Source organism: Brienomyrus brachyistius, chromosome 22 (genome assembly GCF_023856365.1).
Source record: "Brienomyrus brachyistius isolate T26 chromosome 22, BBRACH_0.4, whole genome shotgun sequence".
Classification (NCBI taxonomy): Eukaryota; Metazoa; Chordata; class Actinopteri; order Osteoglossiformes; family Mormyridae; genus Brienomyrus; species Brienomyrus brachyistius.
Window position 1 is genome coordinate 11,381,105 of NC_064554.1, and position 16,480 is coordinate 11,397,584.

Below are 16,480 nucleotides of genomic sequence, written 5' to 3' on the forward strand. Positions count from 1 at the left end.
TACCATCGAACTGTGATATCAATATTGGAGTTTTAATACGTACAGGAGGTTGGTGAAACTCGTGGCACAGCAGTGCCCTCATGTGTCTGAATGAGGGAATAGCAGTCTTTGTCAATGAAGGAGCATCCCTGTTTCATTAGTTATTTCTGTTTTTATAGTGCCTGTGGATTCTGAATATTAGGATTCACAACTAAACATCTGAAGGACTTTCTGCGATTGTCTTAGATATGACCTGAGATCAGGCAGGGCACTGCACCGATAAGAGGTGCCATGTGGTCGATTCTGCACAAGAGTGCTCTAGACGACATACAAAGCAGCTACCGGACTACCAAAGTAAAGCCAAGGGCCTGTGGGTAAGCCTTTCATCGAGTGCTTCTCCTCCGGGAAACGGCTGCTCCGAGTAATTGGTGGGAGGAGCGCCCCCTCTCAGCCGTGCCATCCTGCAGTGTTTTCCTGAAGTCCTAACTTTCACTGTTATGGTGTCAGGATGAACGGGAAGTTTCGAAATGATGCATCCTTAACATGTGTGTCTTTAAAAGGCACATGCAGAATGTCCATTAGGAAAACTAAATTACACTGCACATGGTTTAAGGGCCAACTGTTAACATTAAATCCTTGACATCCTCTCAGATCAGTACACAGTGTGATGTGTGTGAAGCACCTTCTTCATACCTGCAAACACAGGGCAGCTGTAGGTCCTTCTTGATGTTTTTGGGCAGATCCTTCACAATCCTCTACAAATACAGGCTTTCATCACTCCCCAGCAGTTTCATGGCCCCTCAGACTAAGAGCCCCCGCAATGCTATAGAGACGCAGTCTCTTTACTCAAGGTCACCAGCTTTACCGTTCACACCCTTCCAGAAAATTCTACGGAAAATACAACTGGCATTTCCCAGAGTTCCTTTACGCCCCTAAGCCTCTGAGCCAACCATTCTTGCCCGAATTACATCTATTGTTCGTCCCGTGTGGTCAGCATTTTTGCACTTATTCCCAATAAATTTCACTTAACCTACATGTTTGCGCTGTGGTCCAATTCAGCCACGTCGGATATCTTCGCCACATCAAGTTTTTATGAATAACCCAGTGCGCTGAGATGATTCAACACTCAGCCAGAAGAGCTGAATCCCACTCTGGTTCAGCAGAAAACTTTCTGTCAGTGGGAAAATGTCTTTAAGAACATTCTGTTTTTGTGTTGGTTTACAAAGTTAATTCTTCTCAGAGGAGACTACTAGTAGGCTCAGCACTAACGTACTGTATTTATCCAGAGATTGAACTATTTTTATTATAATTACACCAAAGGAACATGCAATTTATTTCTCTGGATACCTTGTAACAGATCTGATTGTCTTGGAGACGACAGGGGTCACTCCTGGTTGATGAATCCATATGTTTTTGTCTGTGTTTTGCACTACATGTATGTTCATGCTGCGCCAGAACTTCCTCCTGGGATCAATGAAGTACATCTTAATCTTAATCTGAATCTTAATCTTAATGTGCTGAAGCAGCAGGCTGCCTGTGACTGGTTTCCGGTACCCTGGTGTCCATTGAACCTATAGCTGGCCACCATCCTCAGGTTCCTCACCCCCCTCAGGCAGCTGCAGAGAGAACCTCAGCCCCAGAAAGCAAGGCTGTCCCCTTCTGCCGTTGTGCCTGGTCTCCAGTCTGGACACGCGATACACAGGAACCCACTCCTCATCATGAGAGCCGTGCCAGGCGAAGGCGTCATATCTAAGCGAGGAGAGAGGCACATAATTCAAGTCAAGCATGATGAGTTTTACCAGCAAGATGCATCATCCATCAGAATAATTCAAAATATGATTTTATACAATGGTATCATAGACAAAATCAATAGTGTAAGAAAAGGATTTTCTTTTGACATAAATCTTTGTAAGGCACTTTGCATACAGACGTGGATAAATTAGTTTTTTTGTACTCTTGCCTAAAAACTCGCTCTGAAATAACTTAAAACTGGCAGAAGTTTAACAGCTTCCCTTATTGTTTATTCTGTATTTAACACAAATCAGACTTTGCTTTTGACTGATTTAGTTGAATATTTTATATAATGAAACAAATGGAAATGGCTTTGGGGTTTGTCAGCATGCAGTTCGGCGATTTCCACTCTGGCTTTTTTACGTTTTTCTGTCAGTAGTGGAGTCCTCCTGGATCTTCTTCCATGGAGCCCATTATTGTTCAAAATGTGACGGATGGTGCGATGAGAAGGTGACGTACCTTGACCTTGGAGCTTGAATGGTTTTGGATGGTTTCCTTTTTCTACACTCCGCACCATCTTTCCTCTTGCGTCCACATCCTGGGAGGTTGGCTACAGTCCTGTGAAACTTATACTTTGGTAATTGTGGGGGGCGGCATGGTGGTGCAGTGGTTAGCACTGTTGCCTCACACCTCTGGCACCCGGGTTCGAGTCTCCGCCTGGGTCACATGTGTGTGGAGTTTGCATGTTCTCCCCATGTCGTCTTGGGGTTTCCTCCGGGTACTCCAGTTTCCCCCCACAGTCCAAAAACATGCTGAGGCTAATTGGAGTTGCTAAATTGCCTGTAGGTGTGCGTGCGTGTGTGAGTGAATGGTGTGTGAGTGAATGGTGTGTGAGTGTGCCCTGCGATGGGCTGGCCCCCCATCCTGGGTTGTTCCCTGCCTCATGCCCATTGCTTCCGGGATAGGCTCCGGACCCCCCGCGACCCAGTAGGATAAGCGGTTTGGAAAATGGATGGATGGATGGCACCTGTGATACTAGTGAAGTTTAAAACATGATTATAACTTAGTTTGAAACATGACTATAATGCAAGGATAAATACTCAATTAAGGGGTACTATCAAATCTGTCCATACCATTGTAACATATCTTTGTAAAATAAACACCAAATGATTTCTTTTCACAGTTTCAATGGTTTACTCTATCACATACTAAAGGCATGTATACATTAGACAATTGATTTTAATTGAATCACTTTTCAGGAGAAATGAAACATTGTTTCAATGAGCTGTAAGGGTACCAACAAATTTGTCCACCTCTGTATGTCTGTCTGAAGGGTGTCAATTCATGCACGAACCCGCCTTACTTTCATTCACGTACTTCTTCTGAATGACTTGTCGTCAGTTTCCTGTATCTGCGTCTGCTTCTGCGGAGCAGGATTTCCTTTAACCATATTCTCAGCATGTAGTAGCCATACAGAAAGTACCAGCTGCCCTTCCCGTAGGTGAAGTCTGCACTCCGCACCAGCATTGAACACGAGGAGCTCAGCATGAAAGCCAGGAGCTCCGCCGGATCGGTGCCGACCGCAGGCTGCCTGTCGGCAGGTTTTTTGGGGTTTCCCCATCATGCTGGTTGGGTACCTGATGTTATAAAAGAGGATGACATGAACTCTGAAGATTATGGGTCAGTGTCTGGATTACTCATTAGCAGACATGCAGACCAGGGGGTTGAAGAGAATGTTGGTGCAAGAACTGTTCGATAATGAGTGGAATGGTCCGGATCTTGTTGTTGGTGAGGACAAGGTCCGGAAGGGTGGGTATGTTGAAGGAGTCTGCGCCAATTTCAGTCGGGCCAAAGTTCTCCAGGACCAAAGGCAGGTCCTGTTGGGCATGAGAGCTTTGCCGTTGCACGTGTCGCTCATTTCAAGATGAATGAGGTTGCCCAGCATGGAAGATGGCGTAGAATCTAAACTATAAAGCTTATTGGTGGAGAGATTAAACTGCTTCAAGTCCCACAGTCCTGAAAAGAGCTTAGCTGGCAGCTGACGGATTCCATGAGGCTGCTGTCTCCGGGGTTTCTGGGCTGGCAAGTTGGGCAGGGGGTCCCTTCATGGAATCGAAGGGTATTTCTGACCAGATCCAAAATCAGAAGCTTCTTCAGATTGATGAGTGTCCATCTCATCACCATTTTTAGCTGATTACTGTCCAGGTATAAGTGAGCTCAAGCAAACCTTGAAATGCGCCAGAACTAATGTACTGCAGACTGTTGCCACCAAAGTGTAGTATCTGGAGTCGGGGCATCAAAAGCTGTTCCTGTAAAGGGACCTGAGTCAGTTATTTCTGAGCTTCAGGACACTTAGCTTACCAAGAACTCGGAAAGTGACGTTGTAAATGACCTCTTTAGCATTTCTGAAGAGAACAAACTCCTCCAGGTTGTTCAGACCAAAGAAGGCTGTTGTGGATGAAGCCAGTGTTGTTCTCAGCCAGACTGAGATGGGACAGCTGTGAAACATTCCTGATTGAAGAAGATGTGGTTATGCTGTAGGTTCAAAAAGGTCAGGTAGGGAAGTGGAGAATGTTCTTTGAAGCTTGCGCAAAAATTGAGGTTTCTTATATGGTTGTGGTCTAGCTTAGATGCTGATGACAGGAGAAGAGCTGAAGCTGCTGTATTTCATTCTGGGACAAGTCCAAGTGACTAAGAAGACCAGTTCTGAAAGGCTCCTTTGGGTTCAGTGTACTTCCCTTCGGTCAGCTGGAGAGAAGAGACTTAACGCTTCGTTAAGACATCGCACAGGAAGAAAAGGGATGTGTAATTTGAGAGGCCGGACTGCAGGGACAGGCTGACGTTTTGTAGACTAGGTGCCCAGCTAGTTTTTGTGAGAAGCCGTATGATGTTCATGGGGTGGTGCCTGAAATCTATGGACTGAGGACTGGAAATTTCCACATGTGCAACATTGATTATTCTATGAGAAATGCTTGGCAGTGCAATCAAATCATTTTTTTTTTGTTTTTTAAATCAAGGTAATTTAAGGAAGGCTTTCTTGTAAAATGGAAATGGAGGCATTTATATCTGATTCAAGAAGCTAGCGCCCTGACATGACGGGCTCTCACAGCCCAGCTGATTAAAGGAGACGTCAAGGTCTGGAGAAACCCTGGAAGGCAAAGTCCTGCATCTCGGAGATCTGATTATTGTCCAGCCACAATTCTTCCAGGTCGGTCAAATTGAAGGAGCTGCGATCCGAGAGCAAAGTCAGTTGAAGTGAGATTCAGCACCTTGGTGTTGCTGGGCAGGTCAGAAATGCTCTGACAGGAGATGGTGCGAGGATCCCTCAAACTCCGGTAGTGGTTTGGGAAAGAGACACCTTCAGTTATGGAAGGCAAAGATCCAGCATGTCAGCAGGATCACCCCAGATGAGGCAGCCACGTATCGACAGTGACCAATCGGTTGTTTTAGCATGAGATTTTCCACACACTCTCCGTAATTCACCCTCATCCTTACAAGCTCCATCTCAGTGGGGCATCGAGTCACCACAGCGCTTCATCATCCTCACTTCCTGCTGATTTTTGTTTGTTTTTTTGAGGCGTAAGCAAGAACGCCCCCCCCCCCCCCCCCCCCCAAGAGGAAAAAATACTATCAGTCATGTATTCGTTTGTCTAAATCTGTTAAGAGTAAGACATACGTGAAAACACTTCAAATATTCATCGTGTTCCCTAACATTTTTCATTTAATTTAGGAAAATGGCCATATTAACTACATCATGACCATGAATGAATATAAGAACCATAGTTCCGCAAAACACTGTACAGTCAGAAGAGACTTAATTATTCTTCCTGTGTTCTACAGTGACACGAGGATTATATTCATGTATAGTAGCTTTTCTTTCTCCCTCAAATTCTGAATAAAAATACAAAACAAATATAAGAGCACTGTGGGATTTTTTCTTCAACAAATTCAGCTCATATCAACTTTCTTTTTCGCTGTTTGCTGTTCTTGTGATCGTTCATAAATAACCGCGCATGTTTTTTCCATGACTGCCATTAGGGAACAGCTGCAAAATGTATGTACTGATCAGCATATATTATGCATATCACTGTAACGCTTATAGGTTATAAATATTTGATTGGGGGGGGGGGGGGGGAGAGCTTTAATTTAAAAAGCACAGCACAGGCCACTGCTGGAGACATAAAGACAGGATATGCCGAGAGAAAACTGAGCAGTAAAGATTTAGCTAACAGAAAGAAAGATAAAAGAATTTCAAAAAAGAACAGCTTCCTGCATGAAAGTGTCGCAGCAGCGGACACTGAGATCGGGGGGCTTCAGAACCACAAGGTCACACAATCTCACTGTAATACAGACTCAGTGTGTCCCCTTGGTGACTCACTGACTCACCATTTGCAGACTCGCAGGTTCAGGATGTGACTTGATCCCTTATATAATCCGAGGCCATGTTGCCACTTGGACACCGTGACTCAAAATATGAAAATCAGGCAGACGGAGTGAAATATGAAATCAAAGGGACTGGACAAGAGGAAGGGTATGTGTGTGCAACACCAGAGAGGCTCCCGTGATTTATGTACAGCCCGGAACGCTAATATGAATTAATCTTACTTTATTTGTGAAGAGCTGGTCTCTGTTGCCGTTTGGCTTTGCGCCTCATTCCACAGCCTGTGGATGATAATTTGTGGGAGTGTGAGTGTGTGTGCCCTGCGATAGACTGCTGGTCGGTACAGGGTGTTCTCCAGTGGAGCCAGAATAAGTCACTAGAAGGTGGATGGAAATTGTATTTTCGCATTGTGATTGGACTGGAAACTTCAGCTCGATGCACATTAGTCTGCTGAGGGAGACACAGTAATTCTGCTCCAGCATCTCATTCTGTAGCGTGTTTTGGGGGTAAACAGTGCAGCTCAATAATAAAGCGATTTATTAATACACACGTAGCCTATAGCTCCCTCGGCTTGGTGCGTTTGGTCCCTCAGCGCATTCCCATTTACATGCCCCAAGGCTAAACAGAAGCAGAAGCATTTTTGCTCAAAAAAACTGCATTTAATCGCTTTGTGTTACTCCCCATACACACTGCATGACTGATATTCACTGGTAAACAAACAATAGCTGACAGAGCATATACAATCCAATGGCAATAATAATAAATGCTTTAAATCAAAATATTATGCAAAGTCATAATCAGCATTATTAACATACCTTAAGTCAGCCCTCTCATGAAAAGCACCAAAAGTATATATTTTAAAAGGAATAAGCAGGTTAAGCATCTAATCATAACTGCTGTAGTTTCCCACAGATGAACAGAGCCTCTTTTCAGTGGAGACTCTCTGTACAGAGCAGTTAATATCTTCCCACTGCAACACAAAGTTCACGTCCCTCCTGCCTGCCGTGTTGGTGTTTGATGACGGCACCGTCTCCCCCCCCCTCCTCATTCGTCAGCGGATGGTTCAGACCTCTTCGGACATGGTTTGGGAAGAAAGCAACACAAGTGACAGGTGAAATGGATAAATAAGCAAGATTCACATGAGCTATTTCTGTCCTTCTTTTGGACAGACATTCAGACCAACAGAGAGAGAGGGATGCCTTTTCTCCCAGCCTTCGTGTACAATAACTTAAGGGTGTAAAACTTCCCTTCTGCTAGAATATGTGAGATGATACACTGGGGGTCTGATGGTCCAGCTGTGAAGTATGTTTCACTAAAGCTTCCGTTAGCAGCTTACATAGTTAGAACTGTTTAGCTTCATGGTTCCAACTATGTAAGTTGCTAACGTTTTTAGCGAATGTGCTTTTGGGAAACGCACCCCTGAGCATGGCGTGCCGACTCCTTACCTCGTCAAGCGTGTCTTCGCAGACCGACGGGCGTCGGCTGTGAGTGGACTCCACTCTACACAGAAGTGAAAACCACCTCACATACTCCTCACGCACCTGTTCAAGACAGGAAACAGGTACCATGTCTGTGAAATGTGGCCTAATTCCTGACCAGGCAACTGCAACCAAGATGCTGGGTGTGAAATGTCTTGCTACCTTCCCAACCATTTAAAACACTGTAAGTCTGCAAGTCAGGAAATGGGTAATACTTCACTTACAGCAGTCATTATTCTACATTGTACATAGCTTCATAACGCATTATAATGCATTCATAAAGTATCTTAAACATGACTTTATTTTAAAAAAAGGCATAACACAACATAGTCGTGTGTATAATGCATTATGACTGCTTTATGAAGGTATCATCCATAATGCACTATAAATACCTTCGTAATGCAGTATAAAGCATCCTTAATTCCTATGCTGACCATTATTATGCATTATTAAGGTATTCATAGTGCATTATAGATGAGAGCTTCATAGAGCACTCATGATGCATGAAAAACATGGCTATTTGTTGTGCTTTTTTATAAATATTTAAAGCCATGTTTATAATACTGTATGAATGTAATGTAATGCATTGCAAAATATGGCTTCATAAAAAGTGTTACCCAGACTATTAAGAACCCATTAACCTGCCTTACAAACATTTGTAAACCATTTGTAAGTGTGCTTATAAACAATATGTAACCATTTGTTTGCATATCATTAAATGTTAAATAGTAGTTAATTAACTGTTAAGGTACAGACCTTAATATAAAGTGTTACCCAGAAATAAAATGGAATGATGAAATGAAATGGGAATTAAATGAAATGTCATTTTCCTTGATGTAATGACATATTCTAATAGTACCCATGAGAATAAAAATCCCAGTGTCACATCACATAATGAAATATTATTATTCACAGATAGGTTGTCATCTGTCACAATAATATGAATGAGAATTTTTAATTGAATCATTTCCAATTCGTTTATATAATTTCAGGATTTTCAGCATATCATTTCAAACATTAATTTGTAAAGCGAAAGCTCCACACGGACTGCAAACGACCTCTCTGTTGAACAAACAGTGAACGATGAAGATGAAGGTTCCCTGTTGCGAGCTGAGGATGATGAAGAGGTACTGTGCGAGGAGGCTATTCTGCCAAAAGCCCAGTAGCCAGGCAACGCCCAGTATGATGCACTGGGCGAGGATTTTGAATATGATCAGTCTGGAAGGGAAAGGAGACACGACAGTCAGTCCTGAGTGGCGACGTCCTGGGACCAGACACACAAGCAAACACACCTAGTGTCCTTGGCTTGGGAGACATCGCTCTTCATGTTGGTCAAAGTAAGACGGAGATTCCAGAGCATGATGCCGAACAACAGACAGTTAATCTGCAATGGAATCACAAGACAGGCCTGATCAGTGTCCATATGTACCGTTCAGAAATTTAAGGGAAAATTATGGGAGTTAAAGTGAGTGGTGAGTGAAGAATTTGTAGTAAGGATACATACACCGATTATCATGCACATGGGACCCAAAAAACTCCATAAAAATCCATGTTCCATACTCAGCCAGCACCTTGAAGAGAAAAGTGTGTCCTAAGCACCAATTTCAGCATTCTGAAGGATTTTTGCATGTAATTTTTCCAACATAGAGGATGCAAATGTAAATTATGTGAGATGTAGCAAGGATGCAATGAAACTTTATTTGCAACATCTAAATGAGAGTGATACTCACATCGTCGCACTACCGTATCCAGATGGAAATAATCCTGCTGACACGCCTACCACAATTAAGGGAGTCCCGTAGCCAATCAGCAGGAGGTACTGGGTCTTTAGCCCCTCCCTTTGGATGACCTGTACCTTGTTTAGGCCCCTGACCAATAGGAAGAGCTGCAGTGCCTCCAGGAACATCCATACGAAGCTGGACACGAAGGCATAGTGCAGCAACCCAGCTATGATGGCACACACGAGCTGGGGATGAGTTAACAGACAGCAGCAGAGTCAGCATCTAACACCATGCGGAATTAAAGTAACTGAAGGACAGGACCTTCTGTAGGCCGGTCCTCAGATATTCATCTACATCTGGCAGAAGCCTTTGTACGAAGTGAATAACAGAACAGTGCAAAATAACAGTTATATAATATGATAAGCCAACTGAGAAAGGGAGGGCTGTTCGACAGCTGAGAATAAGGATTCCTCCACTACCATTCACACAGAGGTCACGAGAAGCTTGAAGACCCTTTCTCACACCACCTGCCTGGAAGGGTCCTCACCTGGTTCTGCGTGCGGTTTATGCCCAGCGAGAAGAGCAGGTGTGCCAGGAGGAGGTTCAGGCTGAGGTGAAGGCGCGCTGTGTTGTTCACCTTGGGGTTCCAGCTGCAGAAGAGGAAGCTGAGAACAGCAAGGCTCAGGAAGATCATGCCCACGCCCATGCAGATCGGGCTCAGCCAGGTCAGGATGGGGTCCTCCTCATCTACACCCCCCTAACAGAACAGAGATAGCGTTCAGAGGGGAGCCCCATGTCCCTCGCGCCCTGCTGGGGACACCCACCTGATCCTGTCCCGTCTGCATGATGATAGCAAAGGTGGAGAGGTGGCTGCAGCTGCAGGCAGTGTGGCTGCTGACGGAGCCGAGCGTCACGCAGCCCTCTGTGGACCATCGCTGCACGCCCCCACGGTCCTCCCAGTAGACGCAGGTCAGCCTGCCATCCTTAGGAGGCTCCTGGGGCAGACAGGCAGGCGACAGCACCAGAGTCAGCTTCTGAAAGAAGGCTGGGAGCAAGCTGTGTAGGCAGAGCCTCACGTGTCCAGCATGATACTGACCCGGCTGGGGTCTGCTGGGTTTTCTGGCTCATGGGCAGATGAGACTTAAGCACTACCAACAGTCTCAGACCTCCTCACTAATAGCTTCTGGAAATAGCTGTATAATCACAAGCAGCTCTGCTGGAGGGTTAGAGTTTCGCTCGTGTGATTTTTTTCACGGCTGCACCTTTGGCACCCGAATGGTACATGACCTCTAGCATGTCAGCCTCTCAGCCAGATGTCCAATCTTCACCTGCTTGTGCTGAAATGTGAAGTTGACAGACTCGGGAAGTCTGCTGCCGTTCACCCGTGGGACGAGGGCGATGGTGACATCAGAGTAGACCTTGGTGTCATTCGTAGCAGAAGAGCCACTTAAGAGTGTGTCCATTCCGCTGACTGACATCAGCACGGCCGCCGCCGACCCTGCGGGACAGAAAGCCTCAGAGCTCTCGCACGTCGCTCTACCAGCGTTCCCTGTGATTGACTCTCTCCTTGACTTTTACCGTTGTTCTTCTTCGCTATACTTGAAATATCGATTTCCATCGTGTTGTGCCTGGCACTTAGCACAGGGGCTGCACCCAGACGCCAGCGTGACCCAGGTCCAACAGCCATGATGGAAATCTCTAAAGAAAAAGCAAAAACAAAAAAAACACAAACAAGTCTGTGTGAGGAGGCGGCATGGTGGTGCAGCGGTTAGCACTGCTGCCTCACACCTCTGGGACCTGGGTTCGAGTCTCCTCCTGGGTCACATGTGTGCGGAGTTTGCATGTTCTCCCCATGTTGTCGTGGGGTTTCCTCCGGGTACTCCGGTTTCCCCCCACAGTCCAAAAACATGCTGAGGCTAATTGGAGTTACTAAATCGCCCGTAGGTGTGCATGTGTGAGTGTGCCCTGCGATGGGCTGGCCCCCCATCCTGGGTTGTTCCCTGCCTCATGCCCATAGGCTCCGGACCCCCTGGGACCCAGTAGGATAAGCGGTTTGTAAAATGGATGTATGGATGGAAATCTGCGTAAGATCTACAGTGTCTTAAGAAGCAGAGCTGCAAGGCCTATAGCCGCTTGCCCACCGAATTCGGGCGTCACCACGTTTGCTGTGTAGTTGTTTTGGGTGTTTTCCACGCAGAACAAGAGAAATTTTTCATAAATCTTCAGCAGAAGGCTGCCAATTTCCGCAGTGTCTTGCTGCACTGTCATATTCACTAGCCTGCCTGCAAAGTTGACCAATGTCGTCAGGATGTCTATGGCAACCTGAAAAGGAGAAAAGAATTTCCTTATGGATCAACCTCATTGAATTGGTACTGCAATGGATACTATAAAACATTTCTGATGATCTTGTTATGTCCCGCAGACATTGGTTGGGTTCTAGATACTGACTGTTTCTGGGATAACCAAGTCTGGGCTGTTCTCCAAGTCCTCCATGATATTGCTGAGAGTGGTCATCAAGTTTTGGGACTATAGAAAACAAATACAGGTATGGTGCTTATTTTATGAACGTTTTCATAGTGGTATCTTCATAACATCTCCCATCTGAAGACCAACAACTAACCTCTTGAACAGCTAATGAGTTAATTTTCTGTTGCAAGTCTGGGTGGCACACATGCATGTGTGTGTGTGAGAGAGAGAGAGACAGAGAGAGAGAGAGAGAGAGAGAGAGAGAGAGAGAGAGAGAGAGAGAGAATGAGAAGGAGATTAATGACCGTCACATTTCAGAGGCCTTAACCATCATTTAATATTTTGGGAACATACAAGACACATACCAATGCATATAGTCCCAAGATCCCACACCGTCCCAGTAGAGGGGAAGAAGCCAGTCTCACAGGAGCAGGTGTAGTTTCCGATGGTGTTGGTACACACAGTGTTGCTGCCACAGATACCTGGCTCTTTTGTACACTCGTCGATATCTGCAGGAAACACAGCATGCACACGACCCATCACTTCGGCCACTTGTATGCCTCATACAATTACAGACATCGCGACAGCTGTGAAAGCCAGAGTCCTTCTGAATTACTGTTAGCTACCATGCCAGGGTAGGTAGTGTTAGCGTTAGCTATCACGCCAGGGTAGGTAGGATTACTGTTAGCTACCACGCCGGGGTAGTCAGCCTTTATAACAGGTCTAAGTGTGGTAGCAGTGGTATTTCAACAGTTTATGTTGAGATGTCTATGAATTTATATAGTACAATTTAGATGCAAGGCAATTCAAAGTGCTTTACAAAGTCAGAAGGATACATTTTAATAAACGATATTACAATCACATTTAAATGTAAAAAAACTAAAAACCAACCAAATAAACTTTTCATTTCACTGAAAAGAAGTTATATTGCAGTGACCGTGACTAAACTGATTTAATTACTGAACAGCTGCAGCAAACAGGAATGCCTTAAGCTCTGATTTAAATGAGCTGACAGTTATAGCAGACCTCAGGTCTTCAGGAAGCTTGTTCCACAGCCGTGGAGCATAGACAGTGAACGCTGCTTCACCTTGCTTGGTCTTAATTCTGGGAACGCTGAGTAAACCTTTCCCAGATGGCCTCTGGGGTCTGGATGCTTCATAATGTTCAAATAAATCAGTAATATATTTGGGCCCGAGACCTTTTAGTGTTTTTCACACAAGCAATGATATTTAAAAATCAACCCTGAGATGTACAGCAGGCCAGTGTAGTGACTTAAGGGATGGTGTGATATGCTGTGCTCTCCTGGTGTCAGTGAAGACGGTGTGATATGCAGTGCTCTCCTGGTGTCAGTGAAGACGGTGTGATATGCAGTGCTCTCCTGGTGTCAGTGAGGACAGTGTGATAGGCAGTGCTCTCCTGGCGTCAGTGAGGACGGTGTGATATGCAGTGCTCTCCTGGTGTCAGTGAGGACAGTGTGATAGGCAGTGCTCTCCTGGCGTCAGTGAGGACGGTGTGATATGCAGTGCTCTCCTGGTGTCAGTGAGGACAGTGTGATAGGCAGTGCTCTCCTGGCGTCAGTGAGGACAGTGTGATATGCAGTGCTCTCCTGGCGTCAGTGAGGACGGTGGCGGCAGCATTCGAAATGAGCTGTAGCTGTCTGATTGTTTTTTTGCCCAGTCCAGTGAAGTCACCATTACAATAGTCTAACTCGCTAAAAATAAATGCAGGAACAAGCTGTTCTGTATCTTTTTTACATACAAATCCTTTCATTCTTGTTGTGTTTTAAGCTGGCAGTAGCCACCCCATAGGCAACCATTTCAAAGAAGATTAGGTGGATTTATCACTCAGGTTTCAAATGTCGAAGTCTTTGTTGAATTTTGCTGAATGCAAATAAAAACGATGCCCCGCTTGCTGTTGCCCAGTGTGTGTGTGTGTGTGTGTGTGTGTGTGTGTGTGTGCGTGAGCTTGAGGGGATTTTATCGGTTTAAAGCCCCCTCACCTCCTGGAAAAAAATGTAAAACTGAAAAGTGCTCTGCAATTTTCTTTTACTTTTACATCCTCTTTTGTCTACATGAAACTGTACAGGGTCACCATTCTTACAGCAGGGTTAGGGTTAGCGTTAGCACTGCATGATGCTATCTAGTGTTCTTATTTAACCTGGAGGTGATCATTTACTTAGAATAATTCGAATATCACTTTAAACATTATAAACATTTAAAATGTTATTTCATCACATTGGTTTAACAAACTAAAAATGTGTTTTTATTGGCACGGAATGATGAAGAACTTTAGGCTGATGTTTTTGCTTTTTTCATTCCCAACACAACTATGAAATGTTAATGGATCATTCTGGAATAGTGAGCGAAAAACAGATTTAAGGACACTTCCAAAAACACCAGCAGAGGGCAGCAGGGGGAAAGGTGGGAGGCGGCTTCTGGTCACCTATACAGCCGTAGGACTCTGGAGTGGGATCGGTGTTGTCCTGGCGGTTGAACCCACTGTCGCAGACACAGCCTCCGGAGGTCAGGCACGTGGCGTTGGGGCCGCAGGGGTTCCCCTGGCAGGAGCTGTGCACTGTGTGAGAGACGTGTGACACGCAGGCTAGCTGGCTTCCCCGCTACCACTGGCCACTGCATTTGCACTGCAACTCTCCTCAGTACATCATCCAGACCACCCAGGTTTGGGAGCAGAGAGGCGTAACGATGGATACTCACTAAGAGAGATGCCAGTGTACAGTCTGTCCGTGCAGAGTATCTCCGGTATCATATAGACGTAGAAGCCTCCAAAGCAGGCCGTCTCCATAACATTCATGAAATGTACGTACTGTGCATTTCCTTTCCACTGGCAGTAAGCACTGCCTGTCAGGGTTTCATACACAGTGTCGGGATGAATGAAGTTCAGGTAGATGGAGCACTGGGTGCCGCTATGATACTCCGAGACGTTTTTCTGCACCATGATGTCACCTGCAATCCCCACAAAGCGCAGCCACTTGTTGGAGAGGGCGTCGTCACACTTGTACACGGCAAGGGTGGATGAGTTGAAGTCCTTGTTCCGCCAGGAGTCATTAAGCAATGTATACTGAAGGCAGGGGTCGAATAGGGCTAAATGATGCAGACGAGAGAAGATGACCACCCAGCAAGACAGGCTCCTCTATGGGGCTTCTCAGCTCTCTTCCCATCCCTCAACGACCCACCACATCATGTCTGGAAACCCTTTCTATCGCTCCTTTTTGCAGCTGCTACTTTTCCTTAATTTTTATCTAATGTGCCTTTTTTATAAGCTGCTTAAAAGAACCTTTCCCTTCGTCAACGTCAACTACAGAATATGTACAACACACCATGTAATTCTCTTATAATTTACACAGATGCCATTATAACTGGAATATCATAATAATTAGTTTGCCAAAGACATTCATGTACTTAACATTGCAAAAATCATGCTACACATACTTGCCCAAAAAAACTGAAGACATTATATTCAGCATTATATTTACCATTGTTGCCGCCACCTTGAAGCTGAAGTAGGAAGCCTGTGTGCACAGCTTAGAAAATGCAGAAATATACCTTTAATCAACTAACCAGGAATGGTTTACTCAAGGCAAGACAGTAGAGATTTCAACTAGCCACTGTGTACTATCTCAACTACTGCGACTTACCCAGCAACAGAGGGAGACACCAGGAATTCATCTGAAGATGTCTTCTGGCTGAACGGGAGCAGAAGGAGCAGTGACTACTGAAATCCTGCAGGGCCTTTGCGTAAAAACACTTTTTGCTTAAATGAGACGTTTTGGGGGGATTTGCATGGGTTGTGTTGACCCTTCCAGAGAGTCACAAGGGCAGCAAGAGCTCATTTGGGTGCTTCCAGTTTAGAGGGAAATTGATAAACAAAACTGAGAAAATGGGCACCCTCAAGGTCTGTGGAAGGGCGCGGGGTGCCCGTGGAGATGCCAACGGGAGGAAGAGACTGAGGCTCAGCAAGGGGAGGAAGAGACTGAGACTCGGCAAGGGGAGGAAGAGACTGAGACTCAGCAAGGGGAGGAAGAGACTGAGGCTTGGCAAGTGGAGGAAGAGACTGAGGCTCGGCAAGGGGAGGAAGAGACTGAGGCTCGGCAAGTGGAGGAAGAAACTGAAGCTCAGCGAGTGGAGGAAGAGACTGAGGCTCGGCAAGGGAAGGAAGAGACCGAGGCTCGGCAAGTGGAGGAAGAAACTGAGGCTCAGCGAGTGGAGGAAGAGACTGAGGCTCGGCAAGGGAAGGAAGAGACCGAGGCTCGGCGAGTGGAAGAAGAGACTGAGGCTCGGCAAGTGGAGGAAGAAACTGAAGCTCAGCGAGTGGAGGAAGAGACTGAGGCTCGGCAAGGGAAGGAAGAGACCGAGGCTCGGCAAGTGGAGGAAGAAACTGAGGCTCAGCGAGTGGAGGAAGAGACTGAGGCTCGGCAAGGGAAGGAAGAGACCGAGGCTCGGCGAGTGGAAGAAGAGACTGAGGCTCGGCAAGGGGAGGAAGAGACTGAGGGTCAGCGAGTGGAGGAAGAGACTGAGGCTCGGCAAGTGGAAGAAGAGACTGAGGCTCAGCGAGGGGAGGAAGAGACTGAGGCTCAGCAAGTAGAAGAAGAGACTGAGGCTCGGCAAGGGGAGGAAGGAACTGAGGGTCAGCAAGTGGAGGAAGAGACTGAGGCTCAGCAAGTGGAAGAAGAGACTGAGGCTTAGCGAGGGGAGGAAGAGACTGAG

At 45.8% G+C, this 16,480-nt stretch overlaps 1 protein-coding gene across 1 annotated transcript; it reads right to left on the reverse strand.

Moving 5' to 3' along the window:
- Positions 1-6,804: 6,804 nt before the first annotated feature.
- Positions 6,805-15,607, reverse strand: LOC125718072 (adhesion G protein-coupled receptor E2-like). Its single transcript, XM_048991582.1, has 18 exons — positions 15,412-15,607; positions 15,250-15,297; positions 14,471-14,857; positions 14,199-14,330; positions 12,122-12,265; positions 11,911-11,948; positions 11,739-11,816; positions 11,432-11,612; positions 10,869-10,988; positions 10,619-10,788; positions 10,115-10,285; positions 9,838-10,047; positions 9,300-9,535; positions 9,074-9,140; positions 8,862-8,953; positions 8,628-8,787; positions 7,537-7,632; positions 6,805-7,162 (listed from the first exon to the last, which is right to left on the reverse strand). The coding sequence occupies exons 1-18, from the start codon at positions 15,440-15,442 to the stop codon at positions 7,136-7,138; spliced, it is 2,388 nt and encodes a 795-aa protein (XP_048847539.1). The 5' UTR covers positions 15,443-15,607; the 3' UTR covers positions 6,805-7,135.
- Between the last annotated feature and the right edge of the window lie 873 nt (positions 15,608-16,480).